General features: G+C 38.5%; 1 protein-coding gene across 1 annotated transcript in view; it reads right to left on the reverse strand.

Annotated features, from left to right (window-relative positions):
- The window catches only part of eif2b3 (eukaryotic translation initiation factor 2B, subunit 3 gamma), a 32921-nt gene extending 14109 nt beyond the window's left edge, over positions 1-18812 (reverse strand). The window contains exons 1-6 of the mRNA XM_020643758.3: positions 18507-18812; positions 17060-17225; positions 13954-14111; positions 6600-6759; positions 6222-6333; positions 340-429 (exon numbers count right to left, since the gene is read on the reverse strand). Of these exons, the coding sequence (XP_020499414.1) occupies positions 340-429; positions 6222-6333; positions 6600-6759; positions 13954-14111; positions 17060-17207 (668 nt within the window). The 5' untranslated portion in view covers positions 17208-17225; positions 18507-18812. The remainder of the gene's footprint in view (positions 1-339; positions 430-6221; positions 6334-6599; positions 6760-13953; positions 14112-17059; positions 17226-18506) is intronic.
- Positions 18813-20670: the final 1858 nt, after the last annotated feature.

The following is a 20670-nucleotide window of genomic DNA, read 5'->3' on the forward strand; positions in this document are numbered from 1 at the left end:
TAGTCTCCCTGTGACACTGCTACACTTCAGAGGCTAAAGGCCTAACAGCCTGCCTCAGTGGCACATAGTAAAACAAATTAACACCTCGCTAGAATACCCTGCTAACAGGACCGTTCAAAGCCTTACACAACGTGTTACCATGTTTAACACTTGCTTCAGATTAGGCAGCCAATGTGAATGTCTGTTTGACTGTGTGGGTTCACGTCCAAGTGTATGTATGAATACCAACACTGCGATTAGAAACAGGTAGCTAAAATGACGCAAAAAACAGGTTGAAAGTTGGGTGTTTTTTTTGTCGATCACTTCTCATACACAAACTGTTTAAAGTGAAAAACTCACTTATTGTCAGCAAGGAAATCCACAACAGCTTTTTTCAGACAGTAGAGGTGAGCGTCCACAAGGCCTGTTTTGATGAGCATCCTGGGATGTCTGTGGGGAAAAAAGGAAAACAGACAAAAGACAGAGTCCAGAATGAGAAACTATTAAAAAAAGATATGCATTACATAAATGCCCATCCATGAATGCTATGAATACACGCTAGCTCTAACTACCACTTGGAGGACAACGTCACCTGCTGTGTTGTATCTTTGCTTCTCATTTACTCAAACCATTTTAATTTACATCTGCTGAACAAATAAAACAGGAGCATTTGATGAAAACCAGACACCGCCAGAGGCTATCATTAAAGCTTAAGAACAGTGACATCTGTCTATTGTCCTCCATTAGCCACCGTAGATATTGCCCCACTGAGCGGCTGCTATGAGACAGGTTTATGTTGACTGGGCGGGCGGGCAGGCGGACGGGGTTCTCTCACACACTCACTGAACCCATGCATTCACTCATTCACACATTAACTGGCACACAGACGCACAGTGGCTTGAGTTTAAATATGTGACATTTATGAAGCGAGAGCCAAAGAAAACCATTTGATCCTCCAGGTTTCAAAAAAACAAATCCGCCGTCACTCCTTCATCCTCTGTGACTTCTATCCTCCTCTTCCTCTGTCCTTTTTTTTTGGACAGTGAGTTGTTTCTAAAAGGTCCTTACTTCTGCTTTTACATGTTTCAGCCGATTCACGTTATTCAAAGCATACTGCACTGATTTTAGGTTTTCAAAGTTGTAAAAGTAGAAGGATTGAAGCTCGATTCTTTAGAGTAATGGCTTAACATTTCTTTATGAAAATGTTCAATTATAAATACATTTTACGTTCGGTATCTTTAATGACCCACAGATAGGACATTGAGTGAAAAGTGATACATGACACGTGATACCTGATTGTGATTGAAAAACATCTCCCCCTTTAATTCTACTTAAGTATATTTCTTCTTCCCCCACTGCTCTGTTTTCCCTGCTCTCTCCCTCTCCTCACCAGGCTCACAGTATAACTAGAGTGACTCAGGAGGATTTCTTGGTCACACGTTTTTAACAACCAGATGCTGAAAGCCATAAATCAAACTGTGTGTGTCCGTCTGTGTAAAGGTATTTCATTCAAAAGCATAAAAACACATGTGCGTGCACACACAGACACGCTCTGTGGGAGTTTGTCAAATGTATTTATTCATAAAACATTTCCCAGGTGTGTGCCTGTGTGTGTGTTGTGTGTGTGTATGTGTGTGTGTGTGTGTGTGTGTGTGTGTGTGTGTGTGTGTCGTAGGCTTAATGTGAATTTCTGGGAACACCCAGCATGTGACATCACTGTTTGGCACTTGCAGGTGGGCAGCAGAGAAAGAGAGAGAGAGCCGGGGGGAGAGGGAGTGAGACAGAGAATGAAAGCAAGACCAGGAGCAGGTTCCCTTAAAAGGCTTTAGGGAGGCAGGGCCTTCTATGACAAGACTTTGTCTATTTGGAAGCATACGTTGCTCCAAAACCTGTGTATATGGTTCTGCATGAAGGGTGCCTTCATTAATGTGCAGCTTAGCTATGCCAAGTGCACTAATGCACCACTTTAAATGGTAGAGTTTCAGCTAGCATTTTGTGAATGCAGCAATGAACTGTGTTTATAGACAATGGTTTTGGGATTGTTTCTGAGCCAATGTAGTGATGTCCACTACAGAATCATGTCGGTTTTTAAATGTAGGGCCATCTGAGGGCCCCAACACCACAGCAATCCAATATTAGTTTTTGGCCTTGAACCCTGCGCAAACAAATTTCTTCAGATTGTCTGAATCTTTAAATGATATTATGTACTAAACATGCTTACGGTAATTCCCGTAAAAAAAATGTAAAAAAAAAACAACCCTATTCCTAAAATGTTGCACAATCTTTCACAAAGTGATGAACCCCTCCCCATCATTATTTCAGAAAGACTCAGCATTTGATGCTCTTTTTTTTACTGACCTGTTGCCAGGTAACCTTACAAACTGTGAGATATTCAACCAGGTTTGTTTTTGAAAGCATTTTACAACTTTTCCAGCCTTTTGTTTCCTCTGTGCCAGCTTTTGAAACATGCTGTGGGTTTCAATGTTTTGCAAACCATCACATTCTGTATTTTATTCACATTTTACAAACCAACCCGACTGCGTAGATTCATAAGATTTCAGATCTATTCAGACTGAAGCTCCTTTCACACATGATTTCCTGACAATTTCAAGACCAATTTCCGACAATCAAGGCCTGACGTTTTGACTTCTACTTCAATCGTCCCAAACATCAGAAAAATGTCTGAATCAGATGCCTTCCTATTGTGGTTTGATGAGGTGATTAGGGGTGCGTGGTTAGAGCGACAAGTTTAAACTACAATTTCATCAGTTTACACTTTTTTGCATCTAAATCTGATCGCTGCAGAGATCTTAAATTTCCCTCTAAATGCAGTTAAACATCTCGCCTTTCCTGCAGCACCATGTCATTTCTGGTTACTGTGAGTGCTGTAGAGCTTGTTGTGCAGGAGAGCTGGAATTTAGTGCCTCTGCAGGCAAGGATGACTCAACCCCTGGATTAACGACTGAATACTAAAGCACCACTAAAGTCCTCAGTGGGAGAGAGGAGTCACTCTCTCACTCTAAAACACATACACACAGCCTAATGTCTTATTTAGTTACAACTAAAACCCCACAGAGGAGGATGACTCAGAAGCAGTAGATTGACTGTTAATACCCTCATTAGTCAGGTTTCCACTACAGAGCCAACAGGCCTGAAGGGCTAGCGAATTATTTGGGGCCTTCAACTTTTGGCACCAAAATAAAATGTGTGAAACCCTTAAAACCATCCCAGTCCGATGGATCCTTTCCTAATTAAGATGACTCACATATTTGAACCTGTGTTATAAGTGCAAAAGGCTAACCTGCTATAGTAAGGTCATTTTACAAGACTGACAGAACCAGTACACTCGGCAGATGCTATAATAGACACATCCTGCAAGAGAGCTATCTTTATTTTTATTTATTTATTTTTAAAGATAGAAAATAGTGAAAACTGCACATCATAGTTTTAAAGCGGCACGTCTTACATGTTAGATTTTTTTAAACCTGATATACGATGCAGATGATCTGACATTTTCATTCAACTATAAAGAACAGGCAGAAAATAAAATAAATAAAGCAGGCAAAGAAAAACTAATATTGAGTGTGTAGATACACCACACTGGACACCAACTCATCTGCAATGCAAACATTTAATGGATGATACTTGTGAGAGTAAGTAAAAGGTAAAAAAAAGTACAATGGGTACTTCATCTGTTACACCATATATCTGCTTGGATATATTTATATTGTTCCTAATATGTGCAACTTGATTGATGTTATTCTTCTCTTTTGTTAGGCTTTTTCTTTTTTTGGAAGGTCCATCTCATGTGTGAGTGGGAATTTCTGGCACAACTTCACCAACTACCAAGGTACCAGCGATGACCCTGATGAAGGCCACAAGCTGAAATGTGTAAGACTAATTTGTTGATAAAGCTGATCTTCAAACTACAAGTGCTGCTGGAGCTTTCTGACCTCTTCTGGTCCAACTCATGCAGAACTTGTGTTGAATACATTTTAGGCCCTCTGTCTAATGTCATCATTGCGAACAGCAGGCTATATGCCAAGTGTGGAAGTACATTTGTGATTTTATGCAGAACGCAACTGAGGGCACTATTCAAATACGAAATAAGAAATAGACGACAAAGTGGACTTACCCCTTCTGTCATACTCTGAATGTAAACCAGATATGACCAGATTATCAAAGTCACAATTTTCTTCAAAATGCTAAAATCAGAACAGTTCACTTCAAAACACTTAAGCGCTAAAAATAAACAAAACTAATTAAATGAATGATATAAATTACATCTCTGGTTGTTTTTTACCCAATAACCAGTAACACAAATTAGACTATTAACCTAAACCATCTGTTTGTCAGTGATGGTGTCTGCTGAGAGTGAATCAAAATCAAAGAAGATCTAAGTCAAATTTGTCCTGAAATATATTCTGCTCATCTGTATTTTAAAGATAACAACCAATAGAATTGAGGCTGGTGATTCTGTGATTTTAATGTTTTGTTGGATGTTTGATTAGTGATCAAAATAAACTAAACATCTCTGAAACAAATATCATCATCAGTCTTCCTCTCAAACCTCCGTGAAAAAAAAGGGTCAATAACACTTTTTGTTTCTGCAGATTTTTTGTCCTTCAAATGACCGTGTTTGTCCTCTCTGTTCATCTCACCTCCGTCCCCCTCGCTATCCCTCTGTCCACCCTCCCCCCCTTATGAAATATGAAGGTTTTGCTTTTAGGTGAGAATTATCTTCTTTGATTCATCCTGCATCCAAGAGGATCTGACAGGTGGATCTGTAATGTACGAGGGGAAGCTCAGCTTGAGTCCTTTCACACTGTTTAAGCCAGTTCCAGGTCAAATTATCTCACATGTGCAGAATGTATTGAGCTAACACACATGAACCATGAGGACGTTGAAGAAAAAAAGAGAAGAAAATAAAACTACACAGGACTGAGAATGAACCAGGATGGATGGGCAAAAGAAAGAATGGATGAATGGCTTTACCGACGGGTACAGAGAAGAAGGAAGGAACAGCTTAAAGAATCTAGTAAAGTCCTAAAACTTTACAAAGAAAACAACGACTTTGAACCAAGACAAAATGAGTTAAAGACAATGTATTCATGTTTTAGTGGATTAAAAGACATCTCTGAAAGTTATACATTATATACATATATATGACTCAAAAATGCCTTTTGTCTTTTTGTTGTGAGTGGCTCAAGATTTCCCCGTGCAGAGAAGCAGAAGCATGCAAGCAGCTGCTCTGGCCCCCCTCTTATTGGCCAGAATTTACAGTGGCTTTGGCTCCATGAAGTATTTACGAGCTCCCAAAACACCCGGTCTCACACATACATGCATATGAGGACTAAGAAATGAACACTGAACGAAAAGAAAGGAATTAACCTGCTGTAGAGTACTCTTCCTGTGACAAAGATCCCCCCCCCCCACACACACACACACACCACAAACCTTCAGACTAAAACACACACACTGATTAGAAACCAAAACATATACCCTCCTCCTAAATCTAACTTTAAACTACACATGTACAGATCATAGTAACCATCAATCAGACACCAGCACCAGGTGCTTACATCCACAGAGCATGTGATGAGAAGCTTTCACTGATGACATACTGCACAGGTAGAGCAACTTGTGATTTATTTTCACTAGATTCAAGTGATATAATTAGACCTTGTTATTTCCACAAGCGCTGATATTTGGCAACCGCATCACCATATTTAGTGTCAACGATTACTGCTTATTTTCACTTATAACGTTAAATAAGAAATACAGACACAGTCGCCCCAACAGTCTCTTATCACAGACACACTGATTATCATGAAGTCATTGTCAAAGGGTATGTGCGACTAATTGTAAACTTTTTTTTTCCAGCAATAGTCGGCCTTAAAAAGAAGCACAAAGCGGAACTTCAAACCTACACATACACTGCAGAGAGCAGATTTGATTGGAATACCTTTCTACTGAAGATGTGCTATCACAATAAAACAAGGAGTTTGGACATTCTAGAGAATGGGCATTTAAGTTTTTATGTGATTTATAATGTTGTGAGCACAGCAAACAAAATTCCATTCTCCCATTTTTTTTCTTTTGGGATAGCGAGATCTGTCAGAGATGCAAATCTTGAATCTCACTAAGTTTAATCATACCATTTCTTAAAAATATAGACATAACACGATGAGTGAGCAACAAAACATGTTTCCCTTTTTTATTAGGCTTTTAATACGACCTACTTCCTCATGATAGACTTCCTAATCGACAATCCGTCCTCCAGATCTGCTTCGTTGGCCATGAACAGCAGCCTCTTGCCCGACTGGTCCACTCCCACAAAGTCTCTCTGCTCAGCTGGAAAAAACACACAAACACAAAACAAAAAACTATTAAAGGTCAACTGTAAGTCAGACATTAAGCTCACTCATATCAATGAGGAAGCCTGTCTCCTTTCTTTGATATTTGGGGAGAGAAAAGTGACATATTATGTCAAAGCTTTACTGACAATTATTGAATGAATATCTGAAGACAAGTCATGCATCCTATCAGAATCATGTCAAACGTGTTAAAGCTACTGTAATCTACACACACAATAACCTGTGATTTATCTCTCCTGTTACCTGTCTTCTTCTTGCCCTTCTGTCCTGGGACAGTCTCTGTGAACTCATGGGCTTTGCTCATCAGCATGGCCAGCGTTGCATTGTGGGCTCTGAAGAGATCGACTACCTCGTGGAGAGCCACATCTGTTATCAGGTCACAACTGACCACCAGGATGTCCGTCTGAGAGGGGAGATTAGAAAGAGAAAGACAATGATTAAGACTGACTGTAAAAAGCATGTTCAAGGTGCTGCGTAATATTCAGATGTGTCAAAACATCCAGAACTAGCTGGATATGCTGTAAAGAGGTTTCTGGCTCATATTCTGTTTTGGAACTAAAACTGCCTACCTGTTGTGATTTTAAAAACATTTCCAACTTCACTCCTGCACACACACACATTAAAGTCTAAAAAAAGAGAAATGCGTGAAACATTGTTTTCATGGTGTTTACAAAGTGAGGTCTGCTTACTCACGACAGTCGAGCACCCAGACTATACAATAATGAAAGTGGCGACATTGTTCCACATAAACAGCCCAGGACATGAGAGCTTGTATTAAACTATTTATCAATATTCACTACAGTAACTAGCTCATGGTAGAATTTTAAAATAAACATATGAAGGATGGAAAGTGAAGGAAGGACTGTTCTTGGTCAATACTGAGATCTTCCAACTTTAGCATTATGTGTATATAAGCCAAACAATGGATAAAATGATGACAGGAAGTAATGAAACCTTCTTGGTTTGTTTAAGAATGTGTCTGTTTCTCTTCAGGTGATCAGTAAGCTTTATTCTAAAATGTTAGAATGAGAGTTTCCTTATATATGTATGGCTACAGGTAGAGTAAGATTATAACTGAGTGGAAACAAAATGTTAAAATCAAAATAGTGCGGAGCGCCGATAGCCAAGCATTTATGACATTTACAGAGGCAGTGGTCATCAGTGCAGCAGCCGCTGGTATGAATCTGACCCTTTGCTGCATGTCTTCCCCCACATGATGCTCCCAACATTTCCTGTCTCTCTTCAGGCAAAAAGGACCCAAAAATATATTTTAAAATGAAAATAGTGACAATACTGAAGAGTTAAGAGTCAAACACAGGTTACAGAAGTATCAGAAAAACAAGCATAAAGGACGTTTTTAGATGTTTAACAGCTGTCGGCCGTCTAGCTGAAGAGAACTTCATAGAAATAAAGGCATCAAACAAGAACATAAATGGAACAACCCATATTTAGCTTAATTTGTAGAACAGCTGCAAATATTTATTTCTTGTACTTTCTTAAATATTGCATGACAACCACAAATGTTAAATAAAATAATAACTCTTTATACCAAATAATTTCCCTTAATTGTAGAGATGTCTTACATTATGTCATACAAATACAAACTCACCTATTGAATAAGTTCTGGATAGAAGTCAAGAGAAACACAAAATCTTATCATGATGTGGGAGGAAACAGCAAACCTGTGTTTGATATCTGTATATAAAATCTTCATCCTCTCCAGGACTTGTAAGCATCAGGCCAAGAAACTGTGACAGCGATATGTAAAGGTACAAGACCAGCTTAGCAAACAAAAAGGAGATACTTGGGAACCAAACCAGTTGCTGAACCAGCAGATGTTGTTGAGACTTGGGATGTTCTGCTGTTGTAGAATTGGATGGAGAAGGTGAGTAATGTTAGCTTATTGCTAATTGGATGGGTTTTCTTTTAATGATAAACTGTTGTAATTAAGCTGCCTAGCTGTTTTAATCTCTATTACTATCTATCTACAAGCCTTCTACTACTAGTACTGCTAGCAACTTCTACCATTACTACTGCTTTACTAACGAGTCAGCCAGTTATTTGTTTCTTGTTGCTGGGTTGATTGCTATCTCACTGCAAACAAACACCTACAGGGTTCGATTGGAAGTGAGCGGAGACCACATCATATGGGCAATCTCGGCTCACTTGCTTTGTTACACATCAGAGTGCAATTGCAGTGTTCACATACTGTATGTACAATCAACAAGGGCCAAAAGGGGAAACACGTCCTGATTCTGATCAAGTTCTCCAAACGATCCAGGTGTGAAAGCACCCTAAAATTGAACTATTTTCAGCATCTCAGCTATGTAATAATATACAAACCTTTAAAGTGAATAACAATACACAGCCTGTGAATTCCATTGAAGTATCACTTAAACTTACTCCAACAACAGGGAGCACAAAGCCTACATCAGTTATTTTAACTAGCCTGTGCTGATGTTACATGTCTGCATGTGTGTATGTGTGTTTATACACACATCCACATTTGTGTGTGTCTGTGTGTGCGGTATCCATCTGTCTGTTCAGTGATCAAGGCTGTCAGCAAGGGAACTAATCCCACCATTAGCACCGGCTGCCTAAATGACAGCGACATCTTTACTCTGTCTTTTAAGGAGAGGAAGAAGAGAATGGAAGAGGAGGGTGAAGGGGGCATAAATATAGCATGAAAACTTTATAATGAAAGAATTAACAAACAATCTCAAAAGGAAATTCAGAAAAAGCAAAGATGGATGTAGACTGAAATGAAAAGGGTTGACGGAGGGCAACCCTGGACTTAACTCTATCTCTCTGTCTCTCTCGCTGATTTGTATTCGCATTTCCGTGGATCTGTGTGGATGTATAATGTGTTTGTATGAAATCTTTTACCCCATACTTTGAATGATGGAGACCCGTTTTTGGGTGGAATATAATGATCTGGAGAGTACAGTAAATCTTCAAATGATAAGAAAAATTTAAAAATCGTTGTTTGTTTGTCAGTGCCTGACAGATGTGTAGATTGTGGCTGCTGTGGTGGTTTAATCTGCACACACTGGGCCGTCAGTGTGTTTGTGCCTTCTGTATTGTAAATGGGCACGTTTAATATGGTTATAAGGTCACCATAATGTAGACTTAATGAGTGAGATGGATGGGAGGATGGATCGAGTCCTATCATAACAATAAATGTTAATCCATGTCTAGAAGACAGATAGTATAAGGATGTGGTTAATCTTTTATGTTGCAAATAAGAAGATCGATCAATGAGAAGAAAAAAACAACAACAATAAATTAGAAGATCAGTCGACGACGGGAAAAAAATCAGACTAATCCTGTTCGATAATGTAAGTCCTTTGTCGGGGAAAGGTCTAAGAAGGCGGTAAAGTACTTGGTGATTAATGGGAACTTTTGTTTGATGTTGAAGAGCTCAGTAAAGTTTTCTGTGCGTGTGTGTGTGTGTAGAGAGTGCTGGCATCCATCGGGGTCAGGGATTATGTAGTTGACCTCGAGGTAACTCCCAACATAACCTGGTCTGGACCTGGCGACGGGAAGCTGCCACGGCAGAGCTGGAGTTGTCTGCAGGAGATCTACTGACACTGAGACTCTCAGACCTTTCAACTCTCTCCTCCCTCTGACACACAGGCAAAATTTAGCATCTGCACAAACCACACACACAGTCACACACACAGACAGGCGACAGCAGAGTGGAGTCAGCTGGAGAGACAGAGACACTTTAGCCTTTCAACAGCCAGAATCTCTGGACAGGTCAGGACCACACACACTGATACACTTACACATACACAGCCACACACTGGGGTGGCTGACTCAACTACTGCTTACACAATCCAGTTCCACTTTCTTTGAATACATGGGGATAGTGGCCTTTTTTGTTTTAAGCTCGCCTGATGACGGTTGTTCATTATAATCAAATAATGCTCCAGGTCTGTTGTCTCACCATTTATGGTTAAAGATTATTTAAAAGTGCATTCTGTAATCTTTAATATTATTTGTCATAGTTCATGACATAATAATATTGTAAGATAGACTCCAAATAGTAATATTGTCTCTCTACTAACACATGTAGAAAGCCATGACAAATTGCTTCCTCATTAAGTCCAATCTCTTCTTAGTCATTTATTTAATGCCCATCAAGCTCAAAACTGCTTAGACAAGGGGAAAAATGATCTGATGGTTTATATGTGAATGGGAACGGGTATCGAGTATTAATGTGAATCAGTTTTACCATGCTGTACCAATGGATTTGATACATGTTAGTTTTTTATGTCTCCAGCAGATTCCAAACAAAAGCATTTTAACCATATCAGATCATTTTTAAGTTTGATTGCCTTGCTATAAAACAGCTTTACTCCTTGATAAGGAAACGTTTTTATCCCCACCTTTAAAGTTGCTTGTTTGAAACTACAGTATATGACTAGGTACCTTAGTGCTAAGTGCACAAGACCCATATACAGAGGTTACAGTCCTCCAAGGGCGCGGCCCGGGTTCAAATCTGACATGTGGCTCCTTTCCCGCATGTCATTACCCACTCTCTCTCCCCCCCCGAATTCTGACTCTGTCCTATCTCTAAATAAAGGCACAAAAAAAGCCCCACAATAAACCTATAAAAACAAAATAAGAGATATGACTGATTGAGATATGACTGTTCGAAAAAGACTACCATTAATAATTCACCATAAAGCACACAAATGGTATTGTTATTAAGTTCTTCATTATATAAAAATGAAAGGTGTTGCATTGCACATGAATAGGGAGAAAATGGAGGGGGCTTAAGCGGGGCAAGACGGGGCTCGGCTCCATCTTTCATTCTTCTCTCTCTCTTCACCTTTTGTCCCGAGTCTTACCAGCAGACTAACAAATGTAGACAAAAGGTAAACCTGGTGAATCAGCAACTCCAATGTATATATGTATTTCCTTAAGCCTGCATACACTCAGGTGGTGAAGCCTGTATGATAATAAAAACGTCAAAGAGGCTTAAAGCAAACAAAGCAAAAAGTGCATGCTAAGAAGTCCTTTCACTAGTTTGGCTCATTGTGAAAGACCTGAGCAACAATCACTCATATCCCTCCACTTTTGTGTAACTTCTCTTGTTTGAAGAGCGAACAAAATAAAATATGCTGCTTGTAATCTCTCCTTTCAATAATCAGGAGGATTGACCCTCTCTGCTCACACAGAGTGCACAGTGATTCCTGTAAGTATTTTGTTTGATGGTTACACCAAATCCCATCCTGGGAGTGTGTTTGTGTAAAGGGATGAGTGAGTGTGTGTGTCTATACTGTACTCATGCATCAATTTGACAGTTTGAGTGATCTCTGTGCTGGGACTTGGCAGGCCACGGTTACAGTTCTTCACTCATCACCCTCCAGTGGGTGAATGTGTGTAACTCAATGCTTCTAATCTAGCTGGCTGCTCAAAGGATTAGGGACCAGACTATTCTCAATGGGAGCATGATGCAGCTAGTCCTGTTTAAGTGTGTGTGTGTGTGTGTGTGTGTGTGTGTGTGTGTGTGTGTGCGTGTGAGTGGTTTTACTATGCATCGTTTGAAAAAAAAAAAAAAAAAAAAATCTCAGGCAGAGAGAATAAGAAGAATCGTGCAAAGACTGATTCAAATAACGGAAGAGAAAACATTTAACTCACTTGTCAAAACTAATTCTGCATTTAGAGCCTCTGATAAAACTGCTTTGAAAAGCAACGCTGGCAGGATTTACAGTGAAGAATGTTACGAGCTGCAGTGGCAGGACACTTATGTCTTCAAAATGTGCGTTTGATGTGGCGCACTCTAAAGAGAGACTTCTCTAGAAGCACAATTTAAACTGAGAATACTGGGAGTGTATTTCCTTGGGAATTGTCTGATTTATTTGGTTACTCTTTGGATGGTCAATAATTCAAAATACAACTTTGAACTAGTTGATGTTAAATGTTATTGAAGTAAACATGCAGGACATGTTTGAAACCTCTGCAGTTAAATTAACATATTCAAATAAAAACTCCTCCACTATTTTCTTGGCCTTGTACAAAAGTGGTGTAACTTCTGTTCTTTAGTATTTTTTAAATGTATTCAGAATCAAAGAGGATTTAAATGGTCATACAAATCTATCAATATTTCTCTGCACTCCTCTAAACTGCAGAGAAACCAAAGATTGGGCAGTAATTATAATTACTATGAAACTCTCAACCTGAAGAAACCCTCTGCAATCATTGATAATCCAACATTAAACATGAGCAATAGTTTGTGGAATACATCAACAGCCCTAAATTACACAAAACCTTATACAAACATGTCTTCATGGTCTCAGGGGGTCAGTCAGAGCCATGGCATATACAGAGGGACGACATATACCCCTACATACCCAAACAAATGTTGCACAGATGTGCAGGATGAGAATAAATGGTGCAGTGGGTGAACTGGCAGCACGGGGAGTTTGAGTCCTAACCATGACCTCATGTGTTTAGACAGAACAGGATGAAGGGAGGGGTGGAGGGATCAGCGAGGGGGTCTGTAAAATTGGGCTTTGGGGTCATGTGTAACATGGCAGTTTGTGTTAATGTGAGCACCTGAATGTGTTTGTGTGTATTTTAAAAAGGTGAAATGAGGCACTTCAGTAGCCTTGACCATTCATGGGAGGGAGAGGCATGGATCAGTGGTCACTCAGCATTACACACAACGCCCACCTTGACATCCCCCTCAGTCTTTGTCCTTTTGATACTCTACTCCAACCTCACAGCATGTTTTTCTACTAAAGAATTAAACAGGAACACAGCCCTCTTATTCAAAACAGAAAATCTATTAGTATTTTATCATGTATAATAAATTGTTGAGCAATGCTCAATTATGCAGAATCCTTTATTAAAAACTGAACTATTTTATCTTGATCTCATTAAGGTCGTTATTAAATAACAACTCTGGAACACTACAACATTTCGGAGAACCTGCAAACTGTCAATTTATCACTATCTAGCAACAGTCTGGTTTCTGTTAGAGCTTTGAAACACCACAAACAGAAAACAACATGACCGGTCAGAGTGACCTGCACTCTGACCGGGTATGGGTGAATAGCAAAAACATAAAGAAAAGAAAGAATTGTCAGTAGACTGGCTTCACAGGTTTTATGTGCCTTTGCAGGTAACAAAGCTTGCTCAAATTTGCCCAGGTGAATTCAGCAGTATAAAATACAACCAGCCAATAAGGATGAGACTTTATTTGTTGGCTTGTGGCTAAAAGTTGTGTATGTAACTGATTCAATTTGAGTTTTCTGTTTTTGTATTATTTACTAGTCATCTGAAAAAACACGCGGAACATGCTGTATATGAGAATATATTCTGATCTGTTTGAATGAAAAGTTTCCAGTCAGGTGTAATGAAGTGAGTTTTATTCTAAGAAAATAATTCTGACTGTATTCAAATGACAGTGATGAGAAGTGAACAATTAATTTGTGTTCCAGTTTCTAAACTCAATTTAACTGTTTATTTCTAAATGTAGTTGCAATTGATGCTCTGTTGTAGAAAACTTATATTTGACTACACCACAAACCAGTTTAAGATTAATCCCACCTCGAGTCTACAGAGGTTAAACACACACACACACCTTGATCTTCTGATGAATGTGTCTGAGAGCGTCTGCTGTCCCCATGTCTCCGTCCTCCTGGATACACACCACGTCCAGTTTCATCTTCACATCCAACTTCATTTTAGGGTCTGTGGTCATCATCTTCTGGACCTCTTTAGTGGTGATCACGATCACCTCTGAAAACACAGTTCACAAAACACAGATATTAGATATCATTTAGAGTAGACAGCAGTAAAGGCTCAATATAGTTTTGAAGTCCTTAACGGAGAATAATTTCCTTGTTTTGTAATCGAGCTACTCTATGTGTGATGGCTTTTTAAAGCATTATTCCTCAACTGAAAGTCACGACAATCAGCACACCTTCTGAAGCAACAAAAACATTACATTGCGAACCAAAGTCAAATCTCCGCATCCTTTTGTTTGTCTAATAGAAAGACAAATATTGAGGAAAGTTGAGACATTTCTTAAAGTTTCCGACGTCTGTTTTCACAACCACAAAAAGTTCTAAAAATAATAACTTTTCCTCTCATGAATGAGAGAAGTCAACAGAACATATTCATTGAATCTAAATGTGTATTACTGTCTGCTAACATAGAGTAAATATCATTTTATGCACAGAAGAAACACGCCGAGTACCGAAAGGCACCCTGAAGATGTCCACATAACAAAGCTTGATCCCTCAACTTGAATCTCTTTAATCAGGTTGGGACCACTGCGCTGCTTTTTATAAAGTTGGTAATAACATTACAAGACCATTTTATGAATGTAGAAACATTGCAGAGTCCCTCTACTTTAATTAGCCTTGTCTACATAAAATGGTTTTTTTTTTCTACAGGGCATTTGTTCACTCTAGCTGTGTCAGCCCAGTAAAACCAAATTGCAGGGCTTTGGCTAGCTGGCTGCACACAGTAAACTGCTGGCCACACAGGATGATTATGTATAGCTAGTTTTATTTAAGCTAGCGAGGACCAGAAGGCTTTTATAACAAAAAGCTCTGTTAACTGGCAAGAACAGCACACTGCAACAAATCCCTTTATAAGCCCAGAGTTTCTGGACCGACTGCAAGCTGCAGCATGAGAGGCAAAAACCTAGACTGTAAATCCAGACAGGAAATGCACACCTGACAATGGCTGACGATGTGATGACAAGCTGGGCGAAATACGACTGGAAAAAGAAACCCAGTTGTAAACTCAGAGCATTTTAGGCAGTGAAAGGGGCAACACGATGTTGCTTAGGCAACATGGTTGTGTATTTGCCTGTTTTCTGGGTAACATCGTAACTAAAACTGAGTCAGAAAAAGTCAAAGTATTAAAATATGGACTTTGTTGTTCTACAGTGTCAAAGAAGACGCATGACCTTAGTAAAGGGGCCCTCCAACATTTTATTTTGCTATTTATCCATCACAACAGATAAGTACTTGTCCGTAGAACTACAGCTGGTAGTCGCTTGGCTGTTCTTTGGTTTCAAAAGCCAACATGAATATGAAACACAACTTAATCGTAAGTCACACCAAATATAAACATTGCAGTAAATGGTCAATGGACTTGAGCTTGTGTAGCTTGTATTTTTCTCATCTTCAGACTACTCAAAGGGCCTTTACGCTACAGGACACACCTACCCATTCACACACTGATGGTAGAGGTTGCAAGTGACCATCAGAAGTAACTTATCCCATTCATGCACTCCGCCGCTGAAGCAGCGGGAGCAACTTGTGGTTAAATGTCTTGCCCAAGGGCACATCGGACATGTGGCTGCAAGAGCTGGGGATCGGACCCCCGACCTTCCGGGTGAGATAACAGACTCTACCAACTTAGCCACAGCCGCACCTCATAATGTAAAACCTATTTACATGTTTTAATGTTCTTTGGACATTCTTCTCTTCCATTGTGTCATCATAGGGATGGAAAAATGTGACACATTACTTCTTAATTTAAGTATTACTATACAATAGGGATGTTTAGAATAAAAACCAGTAAAGCGCTTGGGTTTGAGATCATCCTGTCCCCCTAAAGTCTGCTATCCGCATAAACGTTATCATGATGAAGTTAGCACACTTTTTAACTCCAGATCTTCCACGCGGGCCACATAAAGTTACACTCCAAGAGCAGGCTATGATTTTTGCTTCTATACATTTTATGTGGAAACCAACCAAGAATGCCAGAGCTCCCCTGTAACACTTTCCACCCCTAACACTGACACACAGCATGGAAGAGAGCTTACAACTCCCATGAGGCCAATACCACCAAACTCAATGACAGTAAAGCTCATTCAAGGAAATACAACATGATGAGAAGAGGCTGACTTTTATCTTGCAAATCATCTGAAAAAAATAAAGCTCTGCATACATTCAATAATATTGAAAAATAAAGAGCCTGAGGGAGGAAGAATTAGACTGTATTTGGAACCACCTGCTACATATATGTTGTATGTACTTAAAAGTTACAATACATTTTCAGTATGAAACTGTTACATGATTTCTTTCAGAATATTCTAGGTCAGGATTAAACAGTTTCTTGTTTAAAAAGCTCAAGTAAACCTTAATAGAGAAGTTACAACATTATTTTTTGGTGATTTCAGAGATATGGACATTTACCTTAAGATGACCCACACCTGTTTGAGAATTCTACAGAACCAGATTCACAAGTTGTTGTTTTTTTTTGCATTGCTTTACTAGAAATGTAATGTTAGCTGAAAGTAGTATACCCATTAATGGTTTTCCTTTGGACACTTGTGCTATCATTGCTTCAATGAAACGTGTATGCTGTACTAAAATTCTTTGCTTCTGGGGGAAGTTTCATTGGACTTCAATATACTATAGGACTTCAAAAATGACCTTGTGTGTTGTGTATCATTTCAGTTTTACAGTAGCTTTGATTTTGTGCAAACTTCATTCCAGACACTCCAAATAATTACATTCTTCAGCTATAATGGGTATGTTTAGATGGTCCAAAAATGATGGTAACCAAGTATGACCTTTAATGTAGATTATAATAAAGAATTGTAGTTCTCAGAAAATGAAGCCAGTGGTGGTGGTAGAAGTTATTGAGGCAGGTGTAGCAGTAATAGTGGTATAACATTTCAGAATAGCATAATAATAACGTCAATGAAAAGTTTGAGATTTCACCTTCAAAGCCCACCCTCTCCAGCAGGTTCAGTGGGTACCACATGAGGGGCTTGTTACCAACAGGCAGCATCGGCTTGGGGGTGTTGTATGTCAGATCGGTCATACGAGAACCTCCACCAGCTGCCATTAACACAGCCTGGAGCTCCATGATGTCTCACGGGGATGGCTAAGAGAAAGGAAAACAAAAGGATAAACAGACAGTTACATTCATATGAACAAACATACCACAGCACTGATTAACACATGCTTATGTGTACATGCTGTAGGTGAATATAAGTGACATTGTTTTTTTTCCAAACAAAAAAGGACCAATACTAGTTTGAACTTTGAGTATCAACCTATTTTAACTGGTGCAATCATTTCCTCGATAGTAACATGGAAGACAATTAGCACATTTTATACACATATTAGTAATACACTTCTTAAGTTTGCCACTTAGATGAGTTAATCTAAGTGTGTGTATTGTAACAGTTCCCCTTTTCTAAAAAAGCAAGTGGTCTTTCTCTGCCATAAGAGCTTATTTTCCTTTTTCCCCTCTTCTTTAATTTGTTTCTTTCTTGTTTTGCTTTCTTTTACACCTTCTTGAGTATGTGTTCTTGTTAGCTTTATTGTTTTTGCTTGGACTACATTAATAATATGTCTGTGTGTTACATGTTTCTCTTTAGGAGGGCCACTCGACAAGCCCCTCTGGGTTTACCTGGCTCCTCCAGCACATTTCTTTCAAAATGTATAGTTTGTTAATTAACTAATCATTATGTACTGTCTGTTTGTCCCATTGATCTATTATGTTTATTTTTGTGCAACAAATAAATAAAAAGCAAGTGGTCCTTTAACCCATTTCAACACACAGTGCATACTGTACATACTGCATTGAGAAGGTAGGACGAACAGACTCACATCAACCAATCAATTAATATTTATTTTTATATATATATTTATTTATATATATATATATATTTATTTGTATATATTTATTTATTTATATATATATTTTTATTTGTCTATATTTATTTATATATATATATATATATATATTTATTTATTTATTTATTTATTTGTATATATTTATTTATTTATATGTATATACATATATTTATTTATTTGTATATATTTATTCATATATATATTTACTTATTTGACAATTCACAACAAATTTTATCTCAAGACACTTCACCAAAAGAGCAGGTCTCCGTACTCTTTGTTACATTTGAGTTTAAACAGGACCATTTTAGTGAATATGGCACACAGGCCTTCATCATTACTTTGTAGTTTAAATAAAACAGGTCAGATTATCACAGCTCCTTTAGCTTCTCTCATGTAAATAATGTTAAATGTACCTGATGTGATCAAGGCTCGCTGTCTACTAAACACACAACACGTTACTGAAACGAAGGTATTACTGTCATGCTGTCACGCTTAATAGTCGAAATAAACGAGTTGAACGTACCTGTCAGTTCTCCTTGTTGATCTGTGGCCACTTCAAATGACACAGACGCTTCACCTGTACGTGAAGCTCACACTGTTGTTAGCACCTGGCTAACTATTAGCACTTAGCAGGAAACGATGCCGCTATTTCAAAAAACTGCTCAGAAGCTGCCGGATGCGTCCAAACCTTCTCAGATAAGCGGTGGTATCAGACGTGAAATAACTTGTTTTGAAGTGTTAATGAAGTTTGTGTTAAACAAGCTAATAACTAGCATGGTATGATGATGACACTTGCTGGCCTACAGAGAAATACGTCCGTGTGGAAATCTACTTCCTCCATCAATTGGTTCCTACGGAGAGAAGATGAGGGGAAAAAAAGAAAAAGAAAACAACTATCCAACTAAATCTGAAGCTGAACACTTTTGTGTAATTATTCTTTCTTTCCACTGGGAGGTATCTTAAAACACAAAATGCATATTCAATTATATTGTTAATGATTTAATTTAAAAAAACAGAAGAAGAAAGAAACCTACATAAAATATAATCTTACATCCCACAGATGCTTTAAGAACGTAGGACAAGTACGGTAAGTAATTTAGTAAAATTCGTTTTTTTTCTACTAATAATGTTATAACATAATTATTACCTTTTGATTGTATAAGCAATTCCAAGGGGTTACACACACACGCACACACACACACACACACACACACACACACACACACACACACACACACACACACACACACACACACACACACACTTACACAAAGTGGTGTGAGCCTATTAGCAGCCAGCAGCCACCCAGCTACTCCTCCAGTCCAGACTTCAAGCATGAAAACTCCCAATTCACAGAGCTGAGACGTAACAGCAAATTGAGCTTGGGGAATGTGGCTTTGGTTTTGTTTGCTCTGGCCTGGAGATGAGCTTCACTGCTCGTTGCTGTTTGCTCTAAACCAGAAGAGCGAGAGAAAGGAGGGAAGAAGAGGAGAGGAAAAAAAAGAGAGAAAGAGAAAAACAAGGTTGTCTGTTGTTGCCTAAATGCCAGAATAATGAAATAACTACGATAACAATGGAGGAGTATAAGCTGGGGGATAACATGTTGGAGGAAGAAGTGAGAGGAAGTGAAAATAGGTAAGATAGACAGGCTCCTGGAAGAAGAGGTCATTAAGTAATGAGGAGAAGAGAGAAAATGTGCTAAAACAGATCTGAAGAGGAGGGGAAACAGCTGGGGAAAGAGAAGAAGAAAAAAGAAGATGCAGTCTTGGAGGCAGTGATTTGGACCAATATAAGCAGAATAGGGATTTCTTATGAGATGTTACAAAATGTGGGAAAGCTTCACCTTTCCTTCCCATGTTAATCATTTCTGTCATGAGTTAAGTCACTCTTAGTCACTCAATCTGAACAGTGATGAGGCAAGTCAACAATATGATCATAGGAAAATGTTACATACAACAGATGGATACTTTTTCTGAATGCAACGGCCACAGGTTTGACTCCCAGCTATGTGTGTTGTTATGGAGGAAGTTGCATATAAAGTTATTTTATATGTGAAAAGATGCCCCTCCCAAAATGTTATTCCGGCCTACGCCACTGCTCCAGGGCAAATCTTAGATAAGATGGCTTTTATACAACTAATCATATAAATCTTGACTATAATAAATACATTTTTTTTTTAAGTTTTGTAAAGCAGTTTGTCTATCGCCATAAACTTGAATTTGGAAGAGACACATTCATTTAATGTAAAACTGAATACAAGCCACATGTTTAATGTAGATACTGAAATGAAGATAATTTCCGATATGACTTTAACAGTGTGGCTTTTTAAACCAGCTGGTCTGCAAAGTTATTCTTGATGGTATTTTAAATAAAATTGAAAACAGCAAAGTAAAAGTAAAAAATAAATATGGAATGATCTATATAAGTACTAAAATGTACAAACAAGTAAAGTAAATGTCTAAATTTCAAACACATTTCTAAGAGATTTCAGTTTGCAACATCCTCAAGTTGAAATTTGCTCTTTTAGGTTTTCCTTTTTCTCCTTTTTACTGCTCAATTTTACAAGGTGTTGTCAATGTGCAGGTGGCATCCCACTCTTCATAAAAAGGGCATCTGGCAGAAAAGAGACGCAGCAATAAAAGTGAACCAAACCTCTGACACCCAAAGATTACTGCCTGATCACAGAG

The sequence above is a fragment of the Labrus bergylta genome, chromosome 4 (assembly GCF_963930695.1).
Source record: "Labrus bergylta chromosome 4, fLabBer1.1, whole genome shotgun sequence".
Lineage (NCBI taxonomy): Eukaryota > Metazoa > Chordata > Actinopteri > Labriformes > Labridae > Labrus > Labrus bergylta.